This window comes from Gymnoscopelus microlampas, assembly GCF_963454915.1.
Source record: "Gymnoscopelus microlampas genome assembly, chromosome: 10".
Lineage (NCBI taxonomy): Eukaryota > Metazoa > Chordata > Actinopteri > Myctophiformes > Myctophidae > Gymnoscopelus > Gymnoscopelus microlampas.
In genome coordinates, this window is record NC_139947.1 from 16,835,228 (window position 1) to 16,861,006 (window position 25,779).

Sequence of the window (25,779 nt, forward strand, 5' to 3'; positions counted from 1 at the left end):
CAGATTTGTATGAAAATATGTCTGTTACACAATTGTGTTAAGTTACAGCAAAATGTTCTAGTCTTGATATGCCACCACATACACTGAATATACAAAAAACGAAATTACCCTGCTGTTCTTTTGACCCTTGAACTTAAACCGAAAGTATTAATTATATACAGATACTGTGTATACACATTTATATAAACATGAGCAAGTAGGCATTAATATCTTTTTAGAAAAAGGCAGATGCACACCTCAAAGGTTGGTGACAGGTGTGTGGGATAAAAAGTATGTAATCTTCAAAAGGGGATCTCTGATATTATGACATCAGACCATTGTCTGTCCTGATGAAGGTCTAACGACCGAAACGTCAAATAAAGAGCAACATGTTTTTGCAAGTTCCAGACAGTGAGCGGGTCCTTTTCTTTGATGACGTTATCAGAGATCCCCTTTTGAACATGGGCATGAATATCTGAATTGTCTATTTAAGAAGACAGGAAAGCATTGAAGAAAATGTAGTGGTTTATTAATGACAATATTCCGTTCACATTTACATTTCCTGAGTGTATTTGCACACATTCAGTATCATTTCCCAGCCTGAGCCCTGTATTGACTCAGAAATACTATCCTTCAAGTACCAACAGAGACAAATCAGTCCAGATAAATTTGTGTTAGTCCAACATTCACACTCCTTTATGTGATGTGGGTGTTGGCTGATGTACGCAGTCACATCTGGCTAGAGTTTAGCCTTGGATCAGAAGACTGTCAATCTGGGAACCCATCGGCAAAAAAGAACTTTGAATTTGCCTCTGGGGGCACCGCCCGCGATCTCGTGTAGAGATCAGATGTCGGCCCGTTCACTCGCCTTCAGCTGCCCTCTTCCGGTGGTGCGTCTGTGTTTTCATTCCCACTAACAACAAACTCTACACATTGTAACGGTAGTTGCTGACAGATTCAGCTGCGGAGCTGTGAATCTGTCTTGAGAGATTTCAAGACGGTTATCTGTCATGTCATATAATATAATTATGACAGTCTTGTATCAAGGCTAGCCAGAGTTCAAACTAATTGGACTGAGCTGTTTATGACTGCTCACCTACAGTATAAACCAGTCACACACAGATTTTGTCATTTTGTCATGACAGCGATTCCATCTGCTTTTGGCTTGTAACATCTTACCTCTCTCTACAATATATTTTAACATTACTTGACTGTGCCCCTGTTCAGGTGCCAGTGTAGCGAGATCATATTACCAGCCAGATGGTATAACACATTTGTTGTAGAGAGAGGGCAAGATGTTACAGGAGAAGAGCAGATGGGATTGCTGTCATGATGAAGGCTCTAGTCTAGAGTGTGTGTGAGGATGGCCGATTTATTCTGGGTGAATCGATACGCAACAAGTGCCCAGTCACACCAAACTCAAAGTCCAATTAGTCAAGCCAGGTGTGACTGTTTAAATCAGCCATCACACACGGTTACATGAGTTAATGAAGCAGGGTTAAGTATAGTATTGCTGTGTGTGGTCCTTCATATCTGAGTTTGTTCCAAACCTGGAGGGAAAAAACATTTCCAGAAGAGATGAACATACAGTGTCAACCCCATTTACACCTTGCATTAAAATGTGGTCTGTATAGAAGCTCTGCATGGTGCAGAGCTTTGTTGAATTGAATAAAAGAATCCATCATATTCTAATTCTCTAAGCCAGTCCGGAATCAATACTTTTATGAGATCTTACAATAAAGAAGGTACATCATAGAGAATCTGTCTCAGTTGACAAATATAACATAGTGATTATTCTGTTGATTACTTTTTCAATTATTAATAGAATAATCGAGAAGCGTGTTTTTAGATATATAATTCTATACGCGAACAAAAATCTAATATTTTTTTATAATCAACTAAATCAATTAGTCTGATTTGCTTTGTTCGGTGTCACGCAAAACAACGAAGATTGCTTCCTTTTTATGTGTAATTATTCACTTGTAAACCATTGTCTGTTCTGTTCCATTGAAGACAGCTGACTCTCACTAATCCCCCTGCTTTATGGAATGTGAACCTTCAGGCTAAGGTGACGTTCCATTTGTTGACTTCTCTTTAATCCAGGTCAGGACATGATAAAACAGATCTTAGATCTTCTTCAATAAACATTCTCTTATGCCTTCCCCCTGAGTGGATAACAATTTTACACAACAGCACAATATTTATTTGAACTTATTAAGAATGTTGCATTGACACAGACAGGAATATACTCTAACATAGTAAGAAACAGCATGGAGCATATATAATTTGTCAGCCTACTGGCAAGAAAATTGATCTTACTTAATTGGAAACAGGAAACTAATGAAGTATGCAATGAAACTCTTGAAGTACTATAGTACCTCCAAGTACTATTATGGGTATTGCACTACAGTACGTGCAACAGGGTTCTCTGACAATGGGTACAACGGGTATTACATAACCGGAGGGGAGCACTGTAGATACTAGATACTAGAGTCTAGTATTTATCTAGCCTGACCCAAATTGCAGAGGGGAATACATTTTTTTGCACTGGCAGATTCGTCTGGTCCCAGGCAGTGGTGTACATTTACTTAAGTACTGTACTTGAGTACAAGTTTGAGGTATTTGTACTTTACTTGAGTATTTCCAATTTCCAATACTTTTACTTCTACTCCACTACATCTCAGAGGCAAATATTGTACTTTTACTCCATTACATTTACTTTCAAACTTGAGTTACTAGTTACTTTTAAGATATAAATTATGATATAATGAAACATACACTAACCACTTTAAACCTATTTTATACCCAGGCTATTTGAAAATAGCAGATCTACAAGCTCACAACGCGTCGCATCGCGACGCGTTGTGAGCTTGTAGATCGGCTATTTTCAAATATTTAGTACATTTACTTTTGGTACTTTAAGTACATTTTGATGCCAATACTTTTGAACTTTTACTCAAGCACATTTTTAATTCTGGAACAGAGTAACAGAGTTTGTTTATATTGCAGTATTGGTACTTTTACTTAAGTAAAGAATTTGAGTACTTTTTCCACCACTGGTCCCAGGCTAGTATCTATCTGCAGTATATCTATAAAATCTCTGTATCCTGTCTGTCTGTCTGTCTGTCTGTCTGGGTGCCTTTTTTCCCCATATGGAGATCCCTGATGTCGTCAATTTGACGTCATAGTACTGAGGTCATAGACTGGACTCCAAGTACTATGATAATGGGTACATCACTCAGTACTCTGACAACAGGTACAAGGTGTAGTAACTGAGGTGTATGCGTTCCCAACACTCTACAATCTCAGACCCACAACCTGCCACAATGCAATGAGCTTTTAGATCTGCTATTTTTGTGTTAAACATTTCAATAGGGACACCAGGTTGAAAGTGGTTATACAGATACATATCACATTTTAATGCAAGGTGTAATTGATTTATCTAATGTACCGTACATCCACACTAGCTAAATACATGTCATAGTCTCACAATTGGCATGTTATCATCTAATGTTTTTGAGTTTGACAGCCTTCCACCTGAACTCTTTTCATACATAATTTCTACACAGTACCTTCTGTATATTTGCATATGTAGCCTAACAAAATATTAGCAATGTATTAAATATTAATAAGAGGTTTAGTGTAGTTTTAATTGGTTCTCTGACAGGGTATTACATGCATTCATTGTAATTACTTATTCTGACTTAACTGTACAGCGGAAACAGGTTTGATCTAGTCCCAAAATGTGTTAGGATGTATATGGGCAGAAGCTTCTAGCTTTCATGCTTGTGTTAACCTAAAAAAAGAAAAAAACTATTCAGAGCATTGGTCACACATAACAAGTGGGGGCATGCAAATATTGAATATTTGCCTGTTAGGCTGTTTGTTTCTCATCTAGAGTAATGTGTCTGTACGTGTGGTAATGTGGCATCAACGAAAAGCCTATAAAAAAAGAAGAGACATTCAAGTATTTAAAAACAAAAAAAGAGCTATAAAAATAAAATGACATTTTCTCAGTGTGCACTGTGTGCCTTCACAGCCAGAGCGCTTGTGCTATTCACAGTATTAAAGCAAGGCCCAGCCCCTAACAAGTGTACATTAAGCCAGGCAGGACATCTTTACAAGCCCTGCTCCAGGCCCAGAGCTGTCCCAAGCATGGACCTGATTTTGCAAACACCCAGAGACGCGTGCATTTCCAACCAAGAGCAAGGGGGCGAAGAATGGGTATCTGCCCAGTACCGCAGCATTTCCCGGGGTGCGATGTGGTGGACGGAGACCATGGCCTGGTAACAGCAACGCCCGTAGGGCACAGCCGGTCCTCCGGAGAACAGCGGGCAATGTGTGGGCAGCACTCCAGCCGCACGGGCACACAGCCCAACAAACACATCCTCGGGGGGCAGAGGGGTAGACAGAGGGGCGGCGGCCGCCGCCAGGGCAATTTTGAGCAAGGCAGAGCGAGAGAGGACATAGGCCGTGCCACTGCAGTAATCTGGGAAGACATTGGCAGGGTACGCTCCGGATGGGAGGTAGTGCTTGCTGTCCTGGTCTCGATCCGGACCCACGTTAAGGTGCACCCGGCCGAGGTACAGGTCTCCTTGTTCGTAGGGGTTCCGGCTCCTGTTCAGGAAGTGCAGGAGGGCGCTGGGGTTAAACAGGACGTCGTCATCCACCTTGGCCATGAAGTGGGCCTGGGGGCAGAACCGACGGGCCCAGCCCAGCATGCATAGAGTCTTCAGGGTGAGGTTGTTATAGCTGTCCAGGAAACGCCCCTGGATCAGGTCTCCTCGCTCCCGGGCCTCCTCGATCAGCAGCTTGGCCAGGCCGGGGTTGTTCGTCACCCCGACCATGAACAGGGTCATGACCCGGAGACCCATCACCTCGATCTCCCCGCCCCAACTGTCCCGGATGGCCTGCCGGGCTGCCTGATTGGCAGGCGCTGAGGTAACCATGATGATGAGATAGGGCTTGGCACGCTGGCACACGAGAGGACTGGGCATGAGCAGGAACTCCTCAGACCTGGTAGGAGGGACAATCTGGGGAGGGAAGACACCTGCATGTGGCGCCACCACCGTGTTCATGTTCAATGCAGTGACCCATAATTCAATGGAGTCCACAAACAGCAGCGCTAGCAAGCAAGACACCACTATCGCAGCAACGATGAGAGGCACAGCCCCAAACCTGCTGCCTCTCTTTCCATATCGGGGCTTACACACGGTCCAAAGTCCCCGTCCCAACATGACCTCCCCGCAACCTCCACAATGACAGGTACAGCGTTTAGAGACCGTTGCAGCAGGCGCAGCCCACACAAACTCACGTCACGCGGTTAATCTTTGGTTTATTTCTCCTTCAGCTGTCGATGCTTCTCCAATAACTGTGTGTCCCTGCGGCGTGATATGGTATCAGCTTGTTCCTATTTACCCTTGATTTCGTGGATTCAAATCGTCCGCAGCCGGACGCGACGACGATGATGATCAGCAGCAGCGCTGAAAGGGAGTGGATGATGTGGTAGAGCTGCAGGCTGCAGGCAGCATCACTCTCTTACCACACGGCACACACATTATGCAGCTGCGCGGATGAAACGAAACGGTCGATCTTCCCCCAACAAGCCTGAAGCTGTCGTTGACCCTATTCTGCAGACAGTGCAGGATCTGAACAGATATATAAATATATATATAGTAGCTGCAATAGAAAACCCTCTAACGGAAATGACAGTGACTTCCTCTCTCTACTTAGAAATATGTGTCGCAACTAGTAAAACCTGATTTGTCTGCTGTATGTATAATGTGTAGTCTTCTTCTGACTACAGAGACGTCACGCGTGACGTTTCAATCATCCGCCATGGCATGTTGTTGTAGGGTCAAATCGGTGCTTTAGAGACCATAGAACAATGGAATAAAGTTGCTTCTTTCTTTGATATTTCGTGGTTATCTTGATTTACATGATTTACATGCCTTTGTGTATGTCAGCCAACTACATTTGCGGCCTTCAGCCAAGTGTGCTAGCACGCTCTATGCTGTTTCACATTCACAATTCACATTCACTAATGTAAGCATGGGAATATAAGCATGTCAGCATCTGCATCCAATCAAATATGAACCGACTCGTGGTGCTTGGTGACATCTGATGCTTGGTGACATCTGGTGGTCAGTCACCGACAGTGCACTTATTGCATTGCAATTTGCCACAAGTCATGTATTTGATTGAATACTTTATTAACAGTTTGCAAATATAGTACAGTGGTGCGATTTTACAATGATGCTAAAAGGATAACACAAAACCCTAGGGGCTTGTTTCCATTGTGGTCCTGTGTTTTCAAACCTTCATCATATAACCCTTAATTGGTTGGTCAAAGAAGACACAACAAGGTGATTAATAAGATAAGGTCAGATAACATAACATAAGCCTGTATTGGTCCTGGAGGGTAATGTAGATGTCAGCATCAGCAGCATCAGATACATATACATTGAATGAAATATTACAGGTATGTCTATCACCAATGAATATGGAGGAATATTATAATACTATTATTGTTATGTACATGGTTCATCTCATATAATGTATTTACAATGTACGTTTACTTATTTCCATTTCTGGATAAATACCATTCTTCGCCCCTCAGAGCAAATATTGTAGTTTTTACTCCACTACAATAATTTGTCAGGTTTAGTCAAGTTATGTTGCAGATTAAAGGTAGTGTATAAGTGATATTTTTGTTGGTTAAAACAAAAGTGTTTTTTTTGTGAAAAGGTTAAAGTTGTGTATTCAGATAGTAATCATCAGTCACTATGCATATTTTAGTTCTTATAACTATAATCATACCGAGTTATAAGCTGATTATAATGCATTATAGACATGGGATATAACAAGTGTTACCAAAAACTTGCCCATACCCCCACCCAACTCAACATTGGTCCCCTGGTTGATTCTTAGTCAGGGTGGTGGTCCCTGGTTCACAATCAGTTGAAAACCCCTGCATTAAGACGTTTAAAGACGGGGACGGGACGGGGACGTGGTCACTGCTCCTAGTAGTAGTAAATGCACAAATTATTTCACAAATATACAGTGACAAAAAAACACCCCAAGGAGTGGGGACTATTTTATCTATCTACTTAATAATGACTTATTCTGATTAATAATTAATCAGATATATAGTTATTTATGACTTAGTTTAACAACACAAAATAAACAATATTGATGTATATTCATTTTAACTTACACACCCTTTAATTGGTGTGCGATTAAGACAAAAATAAGAACTTAATTAATAAACTCCCATGACAGACAGGTCATGCAGACGGGATGACGTCAGTGCTGTCTGGCTCGCTCGTGCCGGGAGGTGGGGGCGTAGACAGTAGGCAGTGTTGCCATGTCTGCTTATTATAAACGACTTTGGGCTTGTTTTTCTGTAAAGTTGCTTGTAAATATTGGTAGTTGCGCGTTGCGGTTTTTTGGGCTTGTTTCTAAAGTGTAGTTGCTTATTTGGGCTTGCTGTCTAATGTTGTTTAAACCAGTGGTTCTCAAACATTTTCATTTCCATGGGAAACAAATTGTATATATCTGCGGATTGAAAATATTTTGTGTCATGGGACCATAGCATGGGTGTGTACCCCACCGTGTACCCGATTTGTGTTGTAAAAATATTTCAAATTGTTGAAATGTTTTCCAAGTTTATTTTGAAAATAGCAGATCTACAAGCTCACAATGGTCACGGCGCCACGCGTTGCGAGCTTGTAGATCGGCTATTTTCAAATAGTCAACGTATAATGGGTTTGAATCGCTCATGTGGCCCAGTTGCTTCTTTCGGACTTGTTTTCATAGACCCAGTTGCTTATTTCTCTCACATAAACTGGCAACACTGGACAGGAGGAGGAGAAAACCCCCCTCAACGACCTCAACGCGCTGGCAAGGCGCGGGCGGTGCGACGGGGGTCACGAACTATGACCTTTAACAGAAGAACAAAACCAAAACAAACATTTTATTATATTAAAAACAGCGGAGAACTTTAATACAAACCCTGTGTGACTCTCCACAACAACAACCCGCAGGAGGAGGTAAGTGAAGTCTGTCTGCCGCTTCTATCCCTCATTCAAAACAATAGAAAAAAAGACCAGATCTGCAAAAAAGACCAGATCTGCAAGCCAACAACGCGTCGCGATGCGACGCGTTGTTAGCTTGCAGATCTGGTCTTTCCCCGGTACTGCTAGAACCCAAATTGTTCTAGATAAGTTCCCAAGATAAAGATCCCAAAAGGGGAACAGACAGGACAGCAGCAGTGTTGCCAGGTCTTGCGAGAGAAACAAGCAACCGGGTCTGTGAAAACATGCCCAAAAGAAGCGAACCCTTCGCCCTTAAAACATTATTACATTGGCCATTTTCAAAAGAAATCTTGAAGAAAATTTGAAAAATGTGGAATATTTTTGAATCGTTTTAACACAAATCTTGTATGGGGGTCCTTTGCATAAAATGTTTTCAGATGGGGTCCGCAGACAAATGCATATTCATTTGGGGGTCCTTGACTTAAACAACATTTAGGAAACAAGCCCAAAAAGAAGCTACTACACTTTAGAAACAAGCCCCAAAAAACGCAACCCGCAACTACCAATAATTTACAGCAACTTTACAGAAGATCAAGCCCAAAGTCGCTTATAATAAGCGAACATGGCAACACTGGATAGCAGAAGCTAACATTAGCTGTTAGCCTAGCTCCCTGCCTGCAGCAGCAGTGAACTCGACCCTTTTACCTTTGAACTGGATTTAATGCGCTAATAATGTACAAGGAACAATTTATTAACATAATAATGGTGTTTTACTTATATTCCCACCATATTGACATAGTGTCAGTATATATATTTTGACATATTGGTCTGATAAAAAAATTACTGCAATGCTTCTAATAAGGCTTCGGCACTCTATTATTGGCTGATTGCCAGACTTCTCCATTTTGTCCTGTGTTTTAATGGAAGAAAGTGTTGATTGATTGATCCTCTGTCCGGCCAATCAGCAAACAACATTTTCCTCCTCAGCCAATGGGGGCTGGTGATGTGGACATGAGGCAGGGCATTTATGGACCTTTTTTCAAAGATCATGTCACCAGTTAATAAAACAACAACTATAAAGTATAGAAAGCAGTGTTTCTTTTTGCGTGTCACAGTTTCAATGTGAACGATGAGCTGCACACTTCCAAGAGAGCAAACTAGAGGCCACCTTGACCAAGACCTCTGTGTATGCAGCAGAGGCAGGTTATCACATACTGTACCATATCATAATGAAGACCTCTGTATACAGAGGTTATCACATATCATAATGAAGACCTCTGTATGCAGAGGTTATCACATATAATGAAGACCTCTGTATACAGAGGTTATTATCACATAATCCTAACATATAACAAAAACTTATTGTAGGAGCCATTAATTGATTTATTGTTAAACTGATGATTATTTTTGGTTATGTTGGTTGTGTATGTGTATATTTGGTCAATCACTGGGGTACATGAATACTTGGGTCACGGGCATGGGGCGGACACATAGCTACCTCAAAAGTAGCACCTGTTCACCTGCTGAGAACAGGCAGAGTGAAAGGGGGCGGGTGGGATGCCATGTTTTTGATTGACCGCTTTATTTGTTTTGCTTTATTGTTTTAATGACTGTGATTATGTTGTTATAAGTTTAAGCCCTTTCTTAATGTTTCTTTAATAAAAGCCAATTTAATGACTTTAAATACCTTTTTAGTAGCAAATTGGCCAAATTGTCAAATATTGCGTAAGAAAGAGGAAAACATTGTGAAAATAGCCAAGGCTGATCTGCTATTTTCACAATATTTATCTGTGGAACCAAGTCAAACTAAATTGAATGCCTCAACTCCTACATTCCAAGTGCTTGTCAGGGTGGGGGGTCCCAGTTCACTTCAAATATGATTGTTTTGGGGGGTCACGGCCTGAAAAGCTTGGGAACCCTTGTTCTAGGATGTACAGTATATGTATGCAGCACTTCTAGGTCTCACACACGTCTTTGGCATTCTTCCAAACCAGACCTCACTAATGACCTTACATCGCCATGACAACCAACCTGGAGCTGCTTGCTCAGCAGAAAGTGGCCACTGAGCAGGTGGTAGAGGTGAGTGTGTGTGTGTGTGTGTGTGTGTGTGTGTGTGTGTGTGTGTGTGTGTGTGTGTGTGTGTGTGTGTGTGTGTGTGTGTGTGTTAGAGAGGAAGCATATTTTGGAAATAAACAGTCACACAGAGAGAGAGAGAGAGAGAGAGAGAGAGAGAGAGCGATGCATGCACACCTTTCGGATGGTTACATAGACTGTAAGATAATCATGATTTTTATAATCAACTATTGATTAGTCTAATGAACCACTTACGCCCTTTGTCGTACAGCGGTGTCACACCAAAATACCCAAAATAGCTTCTATTTTTCTATATTTCATTCAAATTGATAATTTTTCTAATCAATTAAATTGATTAGTTAGATTAACTGTCGATTAACCTAATGATGTGCACTCACACTGGCTGTAGGTCTGGTGTATTTTTCGCCTTGGACACACCTCAGTTTCAACCTTTGGGTTCACAATGACCCTTGCATCTCAGTGTCGTCGTCGTTAGCTTGACCAATCGCAACTCTTCTGACCCTGCAAACAGAAGCAGATGTTTTAACACTGCTGCAGATTATTTGATAGAATCGGACGGTGTTGGAAATGTTGAAGTTTGTTGTAACTCGTATAGGTGCCGTCCTCTCCTGCAGATTCAGTGATGAGCGGTCCTCCGCAACACTTCCAGGTGATCTCCGCTGAGCCCGCTTCAACACCACAGCGAATACAGGTACAGTGCAAAATTGATGCATCACAACAACAGATAAACAATGGCTACTGTCATTGTTGAAAGTCAATTTGCCGAATTTGTTATTTGCCGATATGTTGATGGCGGTCAACGAGGCAAATATCGGGCGATACCGATATACTACCGATATATTGGTGCATCCCTAATATAGTATATCCTGCACTGATATAAAGGGAATACATAAATCAGACAATAGACCTGCAGGAAAAATAACCAATGTTTACCAGACTTTCTAATAAATAAATAAATAAATAAAAAACAAATAGATAATTTAATTGTTTAACTGATAGTGTTAATCGATTACAACTATTAATACGATGAACTGTTAAAGGACGACTTCACCGATTTTCAACCTATCTTCAAATAATTGGTCCTCACTAATACTCATGATAAAATGGTACCATTTTTTTCTACTTGGTCTGTGTCTCATAGGAGGGCTGTGGACAGTCCAGAAACCTGTCTACCAGTGACATCATCGCTATTTTATCATGAGTATTAGTGAGGACCAATTATATGAAGATAGGTTGAAAATCGGTGAAGTCGTCCTTTAAGAGATAAATCATTAACATCCCTTTATTCCTCTTCGCTGTCAGATTGTAACTGAGCAGCAGACGGGTCAGAAGATCCAGATAGTGACAGCGATGAACCCGTCCAGCGCTGCCAAGCAGCAGCAGTTCATCCTGACCACTGCAGATGGCGTTGGTGCGGGCAAGGTCATCCTGGCCTCCCCGGACAGCCACAACACAAAGCAGCTCATCTTCACAGCTGCAGATGGCCTCATGCCCGGCAGGATACAGGTACATATTTTGTCTATAATACTGGTTCTCAGTGTGGGGTTTCGGGGACACCCAGCTGTCCTTAACTCTCAGTGCCAAGCCCCGACTTATCCCGAGTTTTTTATGAATGCCCTCAGTGCCATAACGAAAAATCCTGAGTTTAAAAATTTGAAAAAAATGTTCAGAACCCAAGATATCATTATCTGAAGATTTGCAGCTCCATCCACTCTTTAATTAACTAATAACTGAAAAAGGCTGTATCTCGCTTCCTAAGCACTTTTTTTGTACTTTGAAAAACAAAAACAAATTGCTGGCACAGTATGAACATATTTTGTTTATTTCATTGGCACTGAGTGAGTTAAGGGGGTCCCCAGCTAAAAGATTGATAGTTAGGAACCAAATGGACCCTTATGGGTCTGTAACTCAGAGAGTATAACATGGAATCAAATGGACTCTCATAACAGGGTAGAGGGGTCCCAGAGATAAAAAAAATAGTTTCAAATGGGGGTCGGTGGCCTGATGCATATCAAACTGAGGGTCCTTGAAATTAAAAAGTGTGAGAATCATTGGTCTAAAACCACGTCACAGCATAGCACGATATGATCTGGTATTTGTGGCTCGTAGGCATGTGGGATTCTGGTGTGTACTACTTTTGTTCTTGATATTTTAAAGCTGTACCAACAGTGACTAAGGACAGACTTTGGATTAGAGAGGAGCTTGTTTGACTGTACCGTGTACCTTTTTCCCAGATTGTCACAGATGCGGCATCGATGGAGCGGTTGCTAGGACAGGCGGGGGATCTGAACCGACCGCAGCCAGTGGAGTACTGTTTGGTCTGCGGAGACAAGGCTTCAGGTACTTCCAGCTTTACATACTGAAAACATACTGCTTTTACGCTTGTTAGCTCATTAGGGCTTGAGACTAACTACACATTGTTTGCACTGGTGTGCCTAACTTTTTCAATTAGGTGCACCAGCCCAAAAATGTTCACTTGTTCGTTTTTGTCAGCTTCGATAAACATTATGAATTTCTTAACACATTACTATATAAATGATTGTAAACAGTAATAGCGGTAGCTTGCAATGTTAACAGTTTCACTTATTTATATGGCAATTTGATGGCTATTTTATAAACCGTTTTATAGGTCAACAGGTGCCAGACATGTCACTACTTGTGGCAGGCAAAGGGCACTGGTCACTGTGAAAGTGTTAAGTGGCCATATTCTAATGAAGTGTGGAGGTTTAAGAGATGGTGATTTCCTTAAAGAACAACTTCACCCATTTTCGACCGATCTTCATATAATTGGTCCTTACTAATGCTCATGATAAAATGTTAAAAATAAATTCTACTTGGTCTGTGTCCCATAGCAGGGCTGTGGACAGTTCAGAAACCCTCCTACCAGTGACATCATCGTTGGGCAGGGTTTTTTCCCCAAAAAAACATTAATGCGAGAACAATGGCTTCCATTATAGCATGCTAACTCTCCAGGAATAGAAATCCTGCGGTTTCTATTAGCGTGGATTCCCCATCGATGATGATGATGACACAGACTGAGTAGGAAGAATTACACCATATTATAATTAGCATTAGTGAGGACCAATTATATGAAGATAGGTTGAAAATTAGTGAAGTCGTCCTTTTAAGCAACTACAACAATTGTATTTAACCTGGAAAATCGGGCTTTAAAAAGACACACAGGCACAGTGACTCACACACATCTACTATGTGTGTGTGTTCAGGGCGTCACTATGGGGCAGTCAGCTGTGAGGGCTGTAAGGGCTTCTTCAAGAGGAGTGTGAGGAAGAGCCTGACCTACAGCTGCCGCAGTAAACAGGACTGCATCATCAACAAACATCACCGTAACCGCTGCCAGTTTTGCCGGCTGAGGAAGTGCCTTGAGATGGGGATGAAGATGGACTGTGAGTTTGAGCCATTCTAGGATCACGCATCCATTAAGACCGGGAACGCATCCGTGTCATTTTAAGATTTATTTGGCTATTTAAAAAAATAGCAGATAGACAAGCTCATAGCGCGGCACAGAGTGCCGTGCTATGAGCTTGTAGATCTGCTATTTTTTTTTAAGTCTGGGAAAATTTGTGCAAATCTTTCATTTGTGTTTTAAAGTGAACATTTTTTACTCCGGTCTGTGCTTCTGGGGGTCCCTGGAACATCATATTTTGAGATGGGGGTGGTCCGCGGTTAAGGGTCCTTGACAAGGAAAAGTTGGAGCACCACTGATATAGCAACATACTGTTAGGATTTAGAAAACATTTTTATATATATATATTTGGCTGCGGACCCCCATCTCAAAATGTTTTCTTCCAGGAACCCCCTATATTCAAAGATTTGCAAAACTTTTCAAGATTTTTCAAAAATAGCAGATCTACACGCTCATCGCTGATCTCTGAGCTTGTAGATCTGTTATTTTTTAACATTTTTAAATAAGTAGTCATGATAGTCAGTCACACTGGTAAATAAGTTGATGCAGTGATTCCCAACCTGTGGACCGGGCCCATTGGTGGTACATGAGAATATTACGTGTGGGCCCCCAAATAATTTGCAAAACACAACCATTTTGTATTATAAGACTTTTATTTTTTAAATGGTCATAGTATTTTCTCTTTAAAACATCGAAAAATTAGTTTTCATTGTGATATCGAATAAATAGGAACTTAAAGTATAGTACATTAGTTCCATTGATCCAAGCCAGAACACAATCAATTGATTGATCATTAAAAAATGCTCTGAAAATGCACGCGGCCCACCCATCTGACCACTTAACACATTTTGGGCGGGAACCCCTATTTGTAACTATACCTTTCAAGACGGGAACCCCTTTTGGGGTTCCTGTTGCTATGTACAGTATATAGCAACATAAATGTTTTCTAATTTTTTAATACATATTTGAAGTTTTTCAGAAAACTTAGGTCAGGATTTAGAAGGAGTTTTTAGAATTGGCCTCAGGTCTAAATGGGTTAACACGGCAGCCAAAATCCAATCCAGGCTGCCGTGTTCAGTGGGCCCGCGAAAACTTTCCAGTTTTTCAAGTAGGCCCTGATCCAGGAACGGTTGCGGAACCACTGAAATGATTTGTACTGTTTACTATACTTTTTTTTTTTTTTTATTGGTGTCGACAGCTGTACAGAGTGAGAGGAGGCCCATTGACCTTGTGCCCAGAGAGAGACACGCCAACTGTGCTGCCTCCACCCAGAAGATCTATATCCGTAAAGACCTCAACAGCCCTCTCATCGCAACGCCAACCTTCATCTCTGACACAGACACAGAAGGCTCACGGTAAGGGGATATTTAAGCTCCAATCTGGGATGTTTTATTTAACCCTGTTCAATCCGGGAACGCAGCCGTGCCATTCTAAGATGTCTTTGGCTATTCAAAAATAGCAGATATACAAGCTCATAGCGCGAGCTTGTAGATCTGCCATTTATTTTTAAATGTGAAAATTTGTAAAAAGCTTTGAATATAAATATTTTTAAAGCGAACATGTTGTCAAATGTTTTGTTCCAGGGACCTCCAGAAGCAAAGATTTGAGTAAAAAAATGTTGTTTCAAAAGATATATGTATTCAAAGATTTGCACAAATGTTCCAAGATTTTTCAAAAATAGCAGATCTACAAGGTCTTAGCTTGGCACTCGGTGCCGTGCCATGAGCTTGTATATCTGCTATTTTTGAATAGCCAAAGTATAAAATGATGGTTATAGCTCAAATCTAAAATGACAGACGCGTTCCCGGATTGAATGGGTGAATTGATGTATGGTTGATATACAGATGGATATCAACTATGGAACATAGTTTCATGGTAACATAGTAAAACTCTAAATTCTCAAGTCTCAAAGTATGACAGTGTCATGCAAACGTATTTGCTCTTTTCGCTTTTGTTTTTGTTCGATTTTGAAAATGTGAGAAAATCTTATTTAAAAAATGTCACCCATAATGAAATGCTCAAAACGGGGACGCCAGGTTGAAAATGGTTTAGTCTGTCTGTGGGCTTTATAAATATTTAACCAATGAAAAGTATTAACAAGAGCTTGTGACTGAATAATAACTACATTTGATCCGTTTTAAAAGTAACAGTTATGGACATACAAGGTTTCTACCTGACAGTGACGATATACAGCGTTAGCAGAGTACACAACTGCTACAATATATCAATAAGAAATATTGTTTTATTAATTTAGAAATATTAATGAAATTAGATATATTTAACACCCAAAATCCAAATCGGATCCACTCTGATAGGGATTAAACGTTTTGAACTCTTGGGCCCTGGGGTACTTTTAAATCCATGGTAGTTGCTAGAACAGCAGAGAGAAAACAGTCATGCCATTGTTCCAATATGAATGACCGCCCTGAAGACTTTGGATTGCTTCTGCAATGCAGTTTGTTTTTTAAACTTAATTGTTTCCACCCGGTTTTATCAACAAAATATGTCAGATTGTCCTCGGTCTCTATTAAGCAAAGCATTTAGAGAGACTCACATCATGTGAGTCTAGGTTTGTTGATAGCTGGATAGCTGAATACAAGCTATGGAAGCGTGACACAGACTAGATGATCTGCCGTCTTTGTTCTAGTTCAAACACATCTAGTTCAAACACATCCCTGCACTGGCTGCCAATTGAGTTTAGAGTTAATTTTAAAGTCGTTCTCACTACAGCATAAGACCATATTTCAGACCTACTGTCCCCCTATGTGCCATCACGTAGACTGAGATCCTCAGATAAAGCACCCCTGGACATTCCAATTTGTCGGTTAAAAACAAAAGGAGGCCAGGCCTTTGCTATCAGACCCCTACTCTTTGGAATGCCCTGCCCCTGGAGATCAGGCTCGCTGAGTCTGTCCCCCGTTTTAAATCCCTCCTTAAAACTCACTTCTATGGATTAGCTTGTAATGCTTATTCCACCTGATTCTAATCTATCTGCACTGGTCTTTCACTTGTGTAGTATGCACTTATTTATCTGCATTGTCTTTTTTTTGCATTGTTTTTAATACTTTTTGTGTATTGTGTTTTCTTTTGTTGTTTCCTCCCAGTTTTGAAAGGTGCTATATAAATAAAGTTTATTATTAGTATAATTCAATTACCTCTCCCTGCCGGAGAGGGAGTCAACATGCAGGAATCCTGGACTGCTGTTTTAAACAGTTGGGTTGTGGTTTTTCCCCTTATGTAAGTTGTTAGTGTCACACCACACTTGTTGAAGATTTAGAGATTAAAATGGTTAAATTCTTCCAGGAACCATCACATAATGCATGCAATCTGTTTTGATACTGACATGTCGCTGATGATTGCTGTGTATCCCATGCAGATCCAGTCTGTTAGACCAGGGAATGCTGGTGAACATTCAGCAGCCTCTCATCCAGGCTGATGGAACGCTGCTGCTAGCCACCGACTCAGAGGTACAGCATAGTGTACCTATACTTGGTGATATGTGGTGGCTTGTGTCTCTTTTTAGAAATGTACTCCTGGCGCTCGGGTGGCGCAGTGGTAAAGTCACTGCCCACCACCACGGAGGTTTTGGGTTCGAATCTACCGTGGTGCATCCGGCTTTGTCGAGCGTCTACACGAACACAATTGGCCCGTGTTCGGGGGAGGGAAGCCGGGCATGGAGGGTGATAATGGTCATTGCATGTACTCCTACGGGCTGGGGCGGCACCTGTCAGCGGGGAGTGTTTGGCGGGAGGAGTAGGAGGAAAGCTCTACGTCCTCCTGTTGGGGGCTCCTCACTGGCAGGTGAGTCAGTAGGATACGACAGCAGTGACAACACAGAAATGTGTGTGGGGAGGAATCAATTGGCATAGAATAGGGACCCGGGGTTGAAAGTGGTTAATCTAGTCCTATTTCTAAAGATGTGTATTTTCAAATATGAGTGCTGGCAACGTTATTGCTTTATATCATTTTCTACTGTATATGTGGTGCACTGCTTCTGACAGTCGGTGACATTCCAAGTCTCTTAATGTCGGATAATCATTTGCATGGCTACATATGTTGTGTCCCCTCCAGATGGAGTCAGGTCAGGGGGGCCTGGGGACACTAGCCAGCGTGGTGACATCCCTAGCCAACCTCAGTGACTCACTGAAAGACAACCTAAACAATGGCGATACCTCAGATAGCCAGAAGGAGGAGCAGTCTGCCAGCGAGATTACACGGTCAGTTAGCAGTCCTGTGTGGAACACTTCAAGTTAATGAACACCGTTATCTCTTTTAAGAGTTGGTCTCATGCAAACAGCTGACAGACTGAATAATTCCAAAATTGCATGCTGCATACTAATCGGTATGCTATTTTACAACATACTTTTGAGTGCATACACATTACACAATAGTCAGTCATACTTATCAAGCCTCATGGAATGTTAGGAAACTGCCCCATCTTGTGTCAAAGCAGAGATACTACACCTACATGTTCATCAATTTGTATAGCAGTTAAACGTTGTTTATTGGACATGTCATCGGTTTCACCAAATACCTACATTCTAGATAATAGATTTGTTTAATGGAAGAGTAATAGAGTAAAAGAGAGGTCGCTGCATGCTACGCATGTTATTGTCCAGTATTGCATACTGTAACATTTCCCGAATTTAGTGTGCATTTCACGTACTATTGAGTGGTTACTAAGCTTTCAGTCATACTAAAAAGTCTCACATACTGATTTGGCATACTAAACAGTATGTTAGTACGGAATTGTGGATGCAGCTGTGTGTGTGTGTGTGTGCGTGTGTGTGCGCGTGTGTGTGTGCATGCGAGTTTGTATTTACCTGCATTACATTTGGGTGTGATTGTCATGTGTGTTGGTGTCTTACACACAGTGCCTTTGACACCCTGGCTAAAGCCCTGAACCCATCAGAAACAGGGGTGGGACAGAGTCTGGCAGCTAAAGGGGAGTGCGAAGGTGGAGCCACCATCCAGCTGATCAGCCATGATCAGGATAGTCCCATCATCGAGGTGGAGGGGCCACTGCTGACAGACACGCACGTCGGCTTTAAGGTGGGCGCAGCAGCCAGTCAACTCGTAGGTAGACAGCGGTAAATTAATGTAGTATGCTTCGGTCTTAATCTTTTTGTTAAAATAAGTATTAAATATCTCTATATAATGATAGACCTCATTGATATAGAGTGTTTGTTCATTAACAGGAGTCACCCTGTCTCTTCAGCTCTTTTAGTAAACAGAAATTGCATTTTCTGGTCAGGATACCAATTTTATCTGATCAAGAGAGAGAATTGGCACAAGACACAGATTAAACAAGTGACATTGGAAGTGGTGACACAAAGAAATGAGCAGAACAATTTGGAACTGGAACAGTATAACATTTAAGCTGATAAATGGGTACTCTCTCCTGATTAGCTGAACAATTGCAACTCCCCTGAACATGTATTTTCTGTTTATTAAAGAGGTGGAGTGACAAACACACTGAACATACACTCTGTAGCAATGAGTACTATCAGAATATAGTGCTTTAACCTTTTCACCAAAAACTTTTTTTTCCAACTGAACAATCTTTCGGCTTTGGCAGGTCAATAAGAACACAATTATGTCATAAGAACTTTGCCAGTGACTTGCCGACGTTCAGTTCGGCAGTTCTTGCACTTCCAAGATTTCGTAACTAGCCAAACACCTGCTAGCTCAACATCGTGTGTGATTGGTCAGGCACTCAATGTGCTTGTGCATTATATTGTTTTATTTCTGCAATCTGCCAGTAACGTACCATGGACAGTTTGGAAGGAAGGTTGTCTGAGGATGTTGGGAGGTACACACCTCTATAATCCCTCTCTGAGTGACTACAAACACAACCAGATGGCAGTTAATTAATGGAGAGAGATGACACACACTTTGTCCACTGTGTCTGCCAGTACAATACGGTGAAATCTTCGGGACAAATTATACCAAAGCACGTCGGAGATTGATGTAAACAAACGGCAAAGAATCCGTAGTAAAACCACAGTTCCAGAGTATATATAATACGTTTGTCCTTGAGAAACTACCTTCGTTCTGAGAAGACCTGCCAAAGCTGGAAAAGGCTTTAATTAAATAATGAACGTTTATTTGACCATTTCACTCTCTTACTTTAATCTCGTTCCTCTAGTTGACTATGCCCAGTCCAATGCCTGAGTATCTGAATGTGCACTACATCTGTGAGTCCGCATCCCGCCTCCTCTTCCTCTCCATGCACTGGGCACGCTCCATCCCTGCCTTCTCAGCCCTCGGGTGAGAACGCACTTGGCACAGATGACACTTTAACCACTTTCAACCTGGCGTCCCTATTTTTGGCATATCATTATAGGAGTAAACAGTGGATCCATAAGCTGTTTGCGTTGCTGCACAACGTGTTGTCAGCTTGTGGTTCGGCTGTTTCCGCTTGGGTGTGAGCGCACTCAGCACAAAGACACTTTAATTATAACTTTTAGTCAGTAGCACAGACAGCTTCTCCTCGTGTTATGTGTAACTTTGTAACCACAGCAAGAGTACGTTATGGTTCCTTTATTCACCCCACTCCCCTCTCTCTCTCTCTCTCTCTCTCTCTCTCTCTTTGTTTCTCTCTTAGTCAGGAGGTGAACACCAGTTTGATACGAGCCTGCTGGAATGAGCTCTTCACTCTGGGTCTTGCTCAGTGTGCTCATGTGATGAACCTTTCCACTATCCTAGCTGCCATTATCAACCACCTGCAGAGCAGCATTCAGGATGGTAGGATGGCCATCAGACCTCATAATGAGCTATAATGTATTGAGTGCATTTATATGCATATTGCACACTATGCCGATCTCACCCCAATTAGTAGGGCAGTACACTGGTCAGTGAAATTGCCATGTATATGTCACAGGTACCGTAATTTTCGCACTATAAGCCGCACCTGAATATAAGCCGCAGCAGCTAAATTGAATGATTTGTACATATATAAGCCGCACTGGACTATAAGCCGCAGGTTTAAAATCCCTAGATTTAGGAGGTCCCCTAGTGGCCGTTAGCTATAAAAATCCATAGATAAGCCGCACCGTTATATAAGCCGCAGGGTCGAAAAATGGGAAAAAAGTCGCGGCTTATAGTCCGAAATTTACGGTAGATTGGCATTCCAGGTAGAATGGAAGTGGAGCGCTTGTTTTTAGGCTCGGTGCGGGGCTGCGATGCGAGGAGGACGGCGGCAACAACAACAACATGGATATACATACATGTCAGCTTCAGTGGCGCACTTCGATAATCATTGGACTCCCCATCCACTATCAGTGGAAGTCTGGGTTTGACTCCCGCTTGGGACATTACTTTTTCAAACAACCGCGGACTACTTTTTTTCGCCGATAAAGTATAGTTTTGGACCATGACGGAGGCGCGCCGAATCAGCAGACCTTGAGGCTGAGGAAGTCGCGCCCGAGCGCCTCCAGGCGCGAGTGCCCGCGACGACCAGCCGATGGTCTGCTGATTCGACTCAGCGCCGTTCGAGTTATGTACCGATAGGGACAGAATCGTAAATGATGTTGTGGGGACTGCATTTGCCCCTCTATGGTTTGCCCCAAGTACTGCCACTCGCTGCACTAACATAGCCCACCAGCCCGCCCTCTCAGGCACACCCCCTTGTACTTCGCGTGCGTGTGTGTGTGTGTGCGCGCGCATGCGTGTGTGCGCGCATGCATGTGTGCGTGCTCGTTTGTGTTGTGCGTGTGTGCGTGTGTGGTGTTGTGGGACTGGCTTTTATTGCCCTCTAGCGTTGGTGCTACAGAATTGCCTGGGGGGCGGACGGGCGGTGAAAATAAGCGCTTCTTTTCCATTCTACCTGGAATGCCAATCTACCTGTAACATATACACCGTTGTCTGATTTCCAAAATCAGGCTACAGTCTTAATCAGGGTAAGTAAAACCGGATTAAGATAGCTGTTTTCTTACCCAAACTTCATGTAAACGTTTTGTCGGATTTCTCAATGTGCCGCACATACTTCAAATAGAAAGTATTTACAAACTTTTATGGAGAAACCTGGCTTTTGAGTAAAACATGGATAATTACTATAATCACATTAATGTTATGCATATAAATGCTTCAGTCAAATTATTGCCACCCTGATTATTCCCAGTAGTTAGGGTATTAGAGTGCATGGAATCACACTTCTTTTTGATTATGCATTCTAACAGCTGCTTTATGCAAGTAACCTGCAAATTCTGGCGTTCAGGCCCTAAATTGGCAATTTTCTTTCTGTCTCAGACAAGGTTTCTGGGGAGAGGGTCAAGCAGGTGATGGAGCACATCTGGAAGTTGCAGGAGTTCTGTAACAGTATGATGCGAGTGGAGACTGATAGCTACGAATTTGCCTACCTAAAGGCTATAGTGTTGTTCAGTCCTGGTGAGTACAGTGTGTTGCAAAGACAAGTGCCTTGACCAGGGTCTATTAACCACTTTCAACCTGATGTCCCTGTTTTTGCATGTCAGTCATTATAGGTCTTAAGCTGGCCCCACTCTAGAGCATAATTACCCCGATTTGGGGTCAGATGTGCCCCTCCCAACAATTATGGAGGTGTTCCCCATTTGAGGCTGTAGTGATGATTCTGTAGTGTGAGGTGTTCACAGACAAAGGGCCATCTCTTCCACCCGGCGCAAAATGATGCTAAGTAATTATCATTGGTATTTTCCAACTGACGCAGATGTCTTTTTTACGCCCAGCGCCCACGTTGTTTAGGTAACAAATTATTTTGCGCCAACAGCGCAACATTTCCCTGCTATTTAGAGAACGCATTAAGTTTGTATTTTTTTAATGAATGAATGAATGAAGCTAATGCAACTCCTGTGTGGGAGTGACTGAACTATTTAACAAAACTACTGACTGAACAAGCATGATACATTGACCATTTCAGAGAATGGCTATTGTGTGTGCCACTCACCAGACCACCCAGGCTTGGATAGCAGCAGCCAGATTGAGAAGTTTCAGGAGAAAGCCCTAATGGAGCTGCAGGACTATGTGCAGAAGACATATCCAGATGACACTTACAGGTACACAGCTTTCTACCAAAAACAACAACCCACACTATTGTCAGCTTTGAGCCATGGTGAATCCTAAAGCCTAGTTTAGACCAAAGATTTGCAATGAGACTAAACCGTTTTAGGCCCGATTTATGCTTTGCTGTATGACGGTATTGCATGCTAAATGGCCAATCTACAAGCTGACCATGAGCTTGTATATTGGCTGTTTATGGCATGCAACACCCTCATACGACGGGAGCAAAGATTATGCATTATATAGGAGCCTTCTGAATTACAATCGTTGTTATAAGTTATTCCTGAATAGATCAGAAGAATATCTCTTTTATTCACTCTGTTTTTATTTTAGGACATTTTGCTTTTGATTCAGTTTCAAGTTTGTTATTTACAGGTGTAATTATTAGGTAAATTAATTTTTCATGCAAGCTCCCAAACTTTCCCTGTTACAAATGGTCATAAGAATATAGAAGGTAACTAGGGAGGAAAAGTCAGATAATAGGAAAACAATATTATAATGTGCATGGCATGCTTTAGGCAGAATATCACAGCCTCTTGTGCAAGTGAGAGCAACACATAGCAGCAGATATTAAACATGTAACCTTTTATGTAGTGATAATGCAGTGGAGTGTATTCATAGTAGAGAGACAGGAAACTGAGGTCAGAGAGAGGAGGACATGAATCACAGGTCTACAGCCGGAAGAATCAAACATTGCAAAATGGTACCTTGCAACAATTACACCTATGTGGTTGATGGACTATCCAGTCATCTACCAACAACCCATATAAAGCGATGTTTGTATGGTTTCTCAGATTAACCCGGATCCTGACACGACTCCCGGCCCTGCGTCTAATGAACTCCAGCATCACAGAGGAGCTCTTCTTCACGGGATTAATAGGTAACGTCTCAATAGACAGCATCATTCCCTACATTCTCAAGATGGAAAACGCAGAGTACAGCAGCCCAGACCCTGACGCTACGGACTGACGTCCTAGAAGAAGAACTGCCTCTTCAAAGATGAGTGCATCTTCCTCACCGATGCCCTCTTTGTCCTTTGAGAGGGTTAGCTGTCTAACCCAGTCTATAAAAATCGGTGCAGTGCCGCTTTGTCTTAAGGTCTTTACACACAGGGGACATTTTGCTTTGTGTGATATGGCTCCGTCACGCGATGGTGTCGGCCGAGAATAGCCGACCTACAAGCTCACAACGCGTCGCGAATGCAACGATTTGTGAGCTTTTAGGTTGGCTATGAATTGGGCTCAAGTTGGACAGTTGTTAGTGGAGACACCAGGATGAGGAGGACTGGAATCATCTCCAGAGGAGTTGCTTCTTGGAGCCAGGCATGAGCGTTCATGGCACTGCGCTCCTATGAAAGAGGGCTTTCCCCACCGCTGTCTCTGTTTCCTGGTCTCATTCTAGGTTTATCGCACTTCATTCATTTCCTCACATGTTAATTTAACCATTCTTGTATAAGTCTTTCAAGTTATTTTAGTCTTTTATAAGCCTTACTGTACACTCATCACAATCCTATAGAGTAGTGTATATATAGATATATACAGATGTACTATATATTTATATATATACACCATTTAACACCAGTTTCTACAGTAATATCAGATAGCTGTACAGTATGTTCGAGCACAGTCCTTGATACAAAAATAATAGAAAGGTTAAAAGTGGGATTAGAGGTTTATCTATTTTAAAACATAATACCTAAAAGAAGTCTTGGTACCTACCTACAGTAGCCTGGTTCCAGACGAATCTGCCATTGCAAAAATTAGGTCTGGCCCCTCTCAATAGAGATTTTATTTCTCTCCCTCAAAAGATGTGAGGGACCAATCAGAGCCCAGTATGCAAATATGGGGCGGGTTTATCACCAGAGGCATTTTTTGAATTTGCCCCTCGGAAATGCAGCTTCCACACAGAGATTCCAGACTAATATCTACGCAGTGATATTAGTCTGGCCATGCCAGGCTATACCAGTACAATGCACAGTGAAGGGTTGAAGCTATAAAATGTCTGCGTTTGTATTATTTGTCAACATTTGGCACAAAATAGGATTGTATGTTAAATTGGAATGTTGAATTGGAACTTTATTGATGCAGCGGCCATTTTTGCTCTTTCATTTCATACTCTGGAGAGAAACCCCACCAACCCCAAGTATGACGTAAGAGCAACAATTGCTGTGTGAATATCGTTGCTGTTGGGCAGAAACCTCTTATCTCCATATTTGAACTTTTTCGTAAATGAATGCCCTACTTGATCATACTACATCAACACACGAAAGTATACAAAATTGCAGATTTGCAAGCTCGAAATGCAGTGCGAAGCGACGTGTTTTGAGCTTGTAGATCAGCTATTTTTGCTATTTTTGAATTTGAATACTGAAAAGTAAATGTTTTGGACATGAGGTTTCCATCTGACAGAGACGATAAAGTGTCACAGTGGTTAACAAATTAAGGATTGTAACTTAAACAAGAAGTCATAATTTAAAACTAAATAAGATGAATGTTCTTAATTGAAATGTGTGTTATAATACATTATTTTTGTTTTGTTTATCTGTTGTTTTTTTTTAATATATTTTCATAGTGATTTCGTACAATCAGGAGCACTTCGTGTACAGTTAGTTATATAATTACTATTTCCTCCTAATATACATGATTGGAATGATAACTGCTAAATCAGGTACAAGAATTAACTCAGTTTAATGGCAACTAACCTCAGTACAGTGTTTAATCTGTGAAATATTCCGATTAATTTGCCATTTTGTATGGTCACTCCATTCATAACTTACACAGAACCGGTGTTCAAAACCATTTGATGGCAAGCTTTTATTCTATTTAACTTTTAAATATTTAACTTTGGAATCTGTTTCAGATACATAGTTCATCTAAGCCAGAGGTCTTCAACAGGGGGTCCGCGACCCCTAGCGGGTCCTCAGTTATTACAGGGGATGCCAATTTTTTGTCTCATATGAACGTTTTGTTTAGTTTTTTTCCAAAAAAGTTAATGTCTGCTATGTTGGATTCATGTTAATGTGTATTTCCAAAGATAATTAGTGAACAAAAAGTGATATATTTTGGTTAAAATAATTGTTAAATAGCTCTATATTCTGGTACTCATTACTAGAGTGTTTGTTCAGTAACAGGAGTCTCCCCGTCTCTCCTGCTCTATTGTAAACAAATTGCATTTTCAGTTCGGGATACCTATTTAATCCAGTCAGGAGAG

General features: G+C 41.6%; 2 protein-coding genes across 4 annotated transcripts; one reads left to right on the forward strand and one right to left on the reverse strand.

Moving 5' to 3' along the window:
- Window positions 1-2,993: 2,993 nt before the first annotated feature.
- b3galt4 (UDP-Gal:betaGlcNAc beta 1,3-galactosyltransferase, polypeptide 4) lies at window positions 2,994-5,709 on the reverse strand. The gene has a single exon (XM_084069733.1). It carries the CDS (start codon window positions 5,214-5,216, stop codon window positions 4,098-4,100), a length of 1,119 nt encoding a protein of 372 aa, XP_083925859.1. The 5' UTR covers window positions 5,217-5,709; the 3' UTR covers window positions 2,994-4,097.
- A 2,156-nt stretch (window positions 5,710-7,865) lies between these two features.
- On the forward strand, window positions 7,866-24,510 carry nr2c2 (nuclear receptor subfamily 2, group C, member 2). 3 transcript variants are annotated; one of them, XM_084069712.1, is made up of 15 exons: window positions 7,866-8,030; window positions 10,010-10,094; window positions 10,705-10,800; window positions 11,412-11,615; window positions 12,344-12,449; window positions 13,334-13,513; window positions 14,732-14,888; window positions 16,910-17,000; window positions 17,605-17,750; window positions 18,408-18,585; window positions 19,682-19,803; window positions 20,141-20,280; window positions 21,784-21,921; window positions 22,460-22,565; window positions 23,364-24,510. In XM_084069712.1, the coding sequence occupies exons 2-15, from the start codon at window positions 10,035-10,037 to the stop codon at window positions 23,536-23,538; spliced, it is 1,899 nt and encodes a 632-aa protein (XP_083925838.1). In that variant the 5' UTR covers window positions 7,866-8,030; window positions 10,010-10,034; the 3' UTR covers window positions 23,539-24,510. The 3 variants fall into 3 exon arrangements, with proteins under 3 accessions (XP_083925838.1, XP_083925836.1, XP_083925837.1); XM_084069710.1 differs by having other exon boundaries at window positions 10,724-10,800; window positions 22,430-22,565; XM_084069711.1 differs by having other exon boundaries at window positions 10,724-10,800.
- Window positions 24,511-25,779: the final 1,269 nt, after the last annotated feature.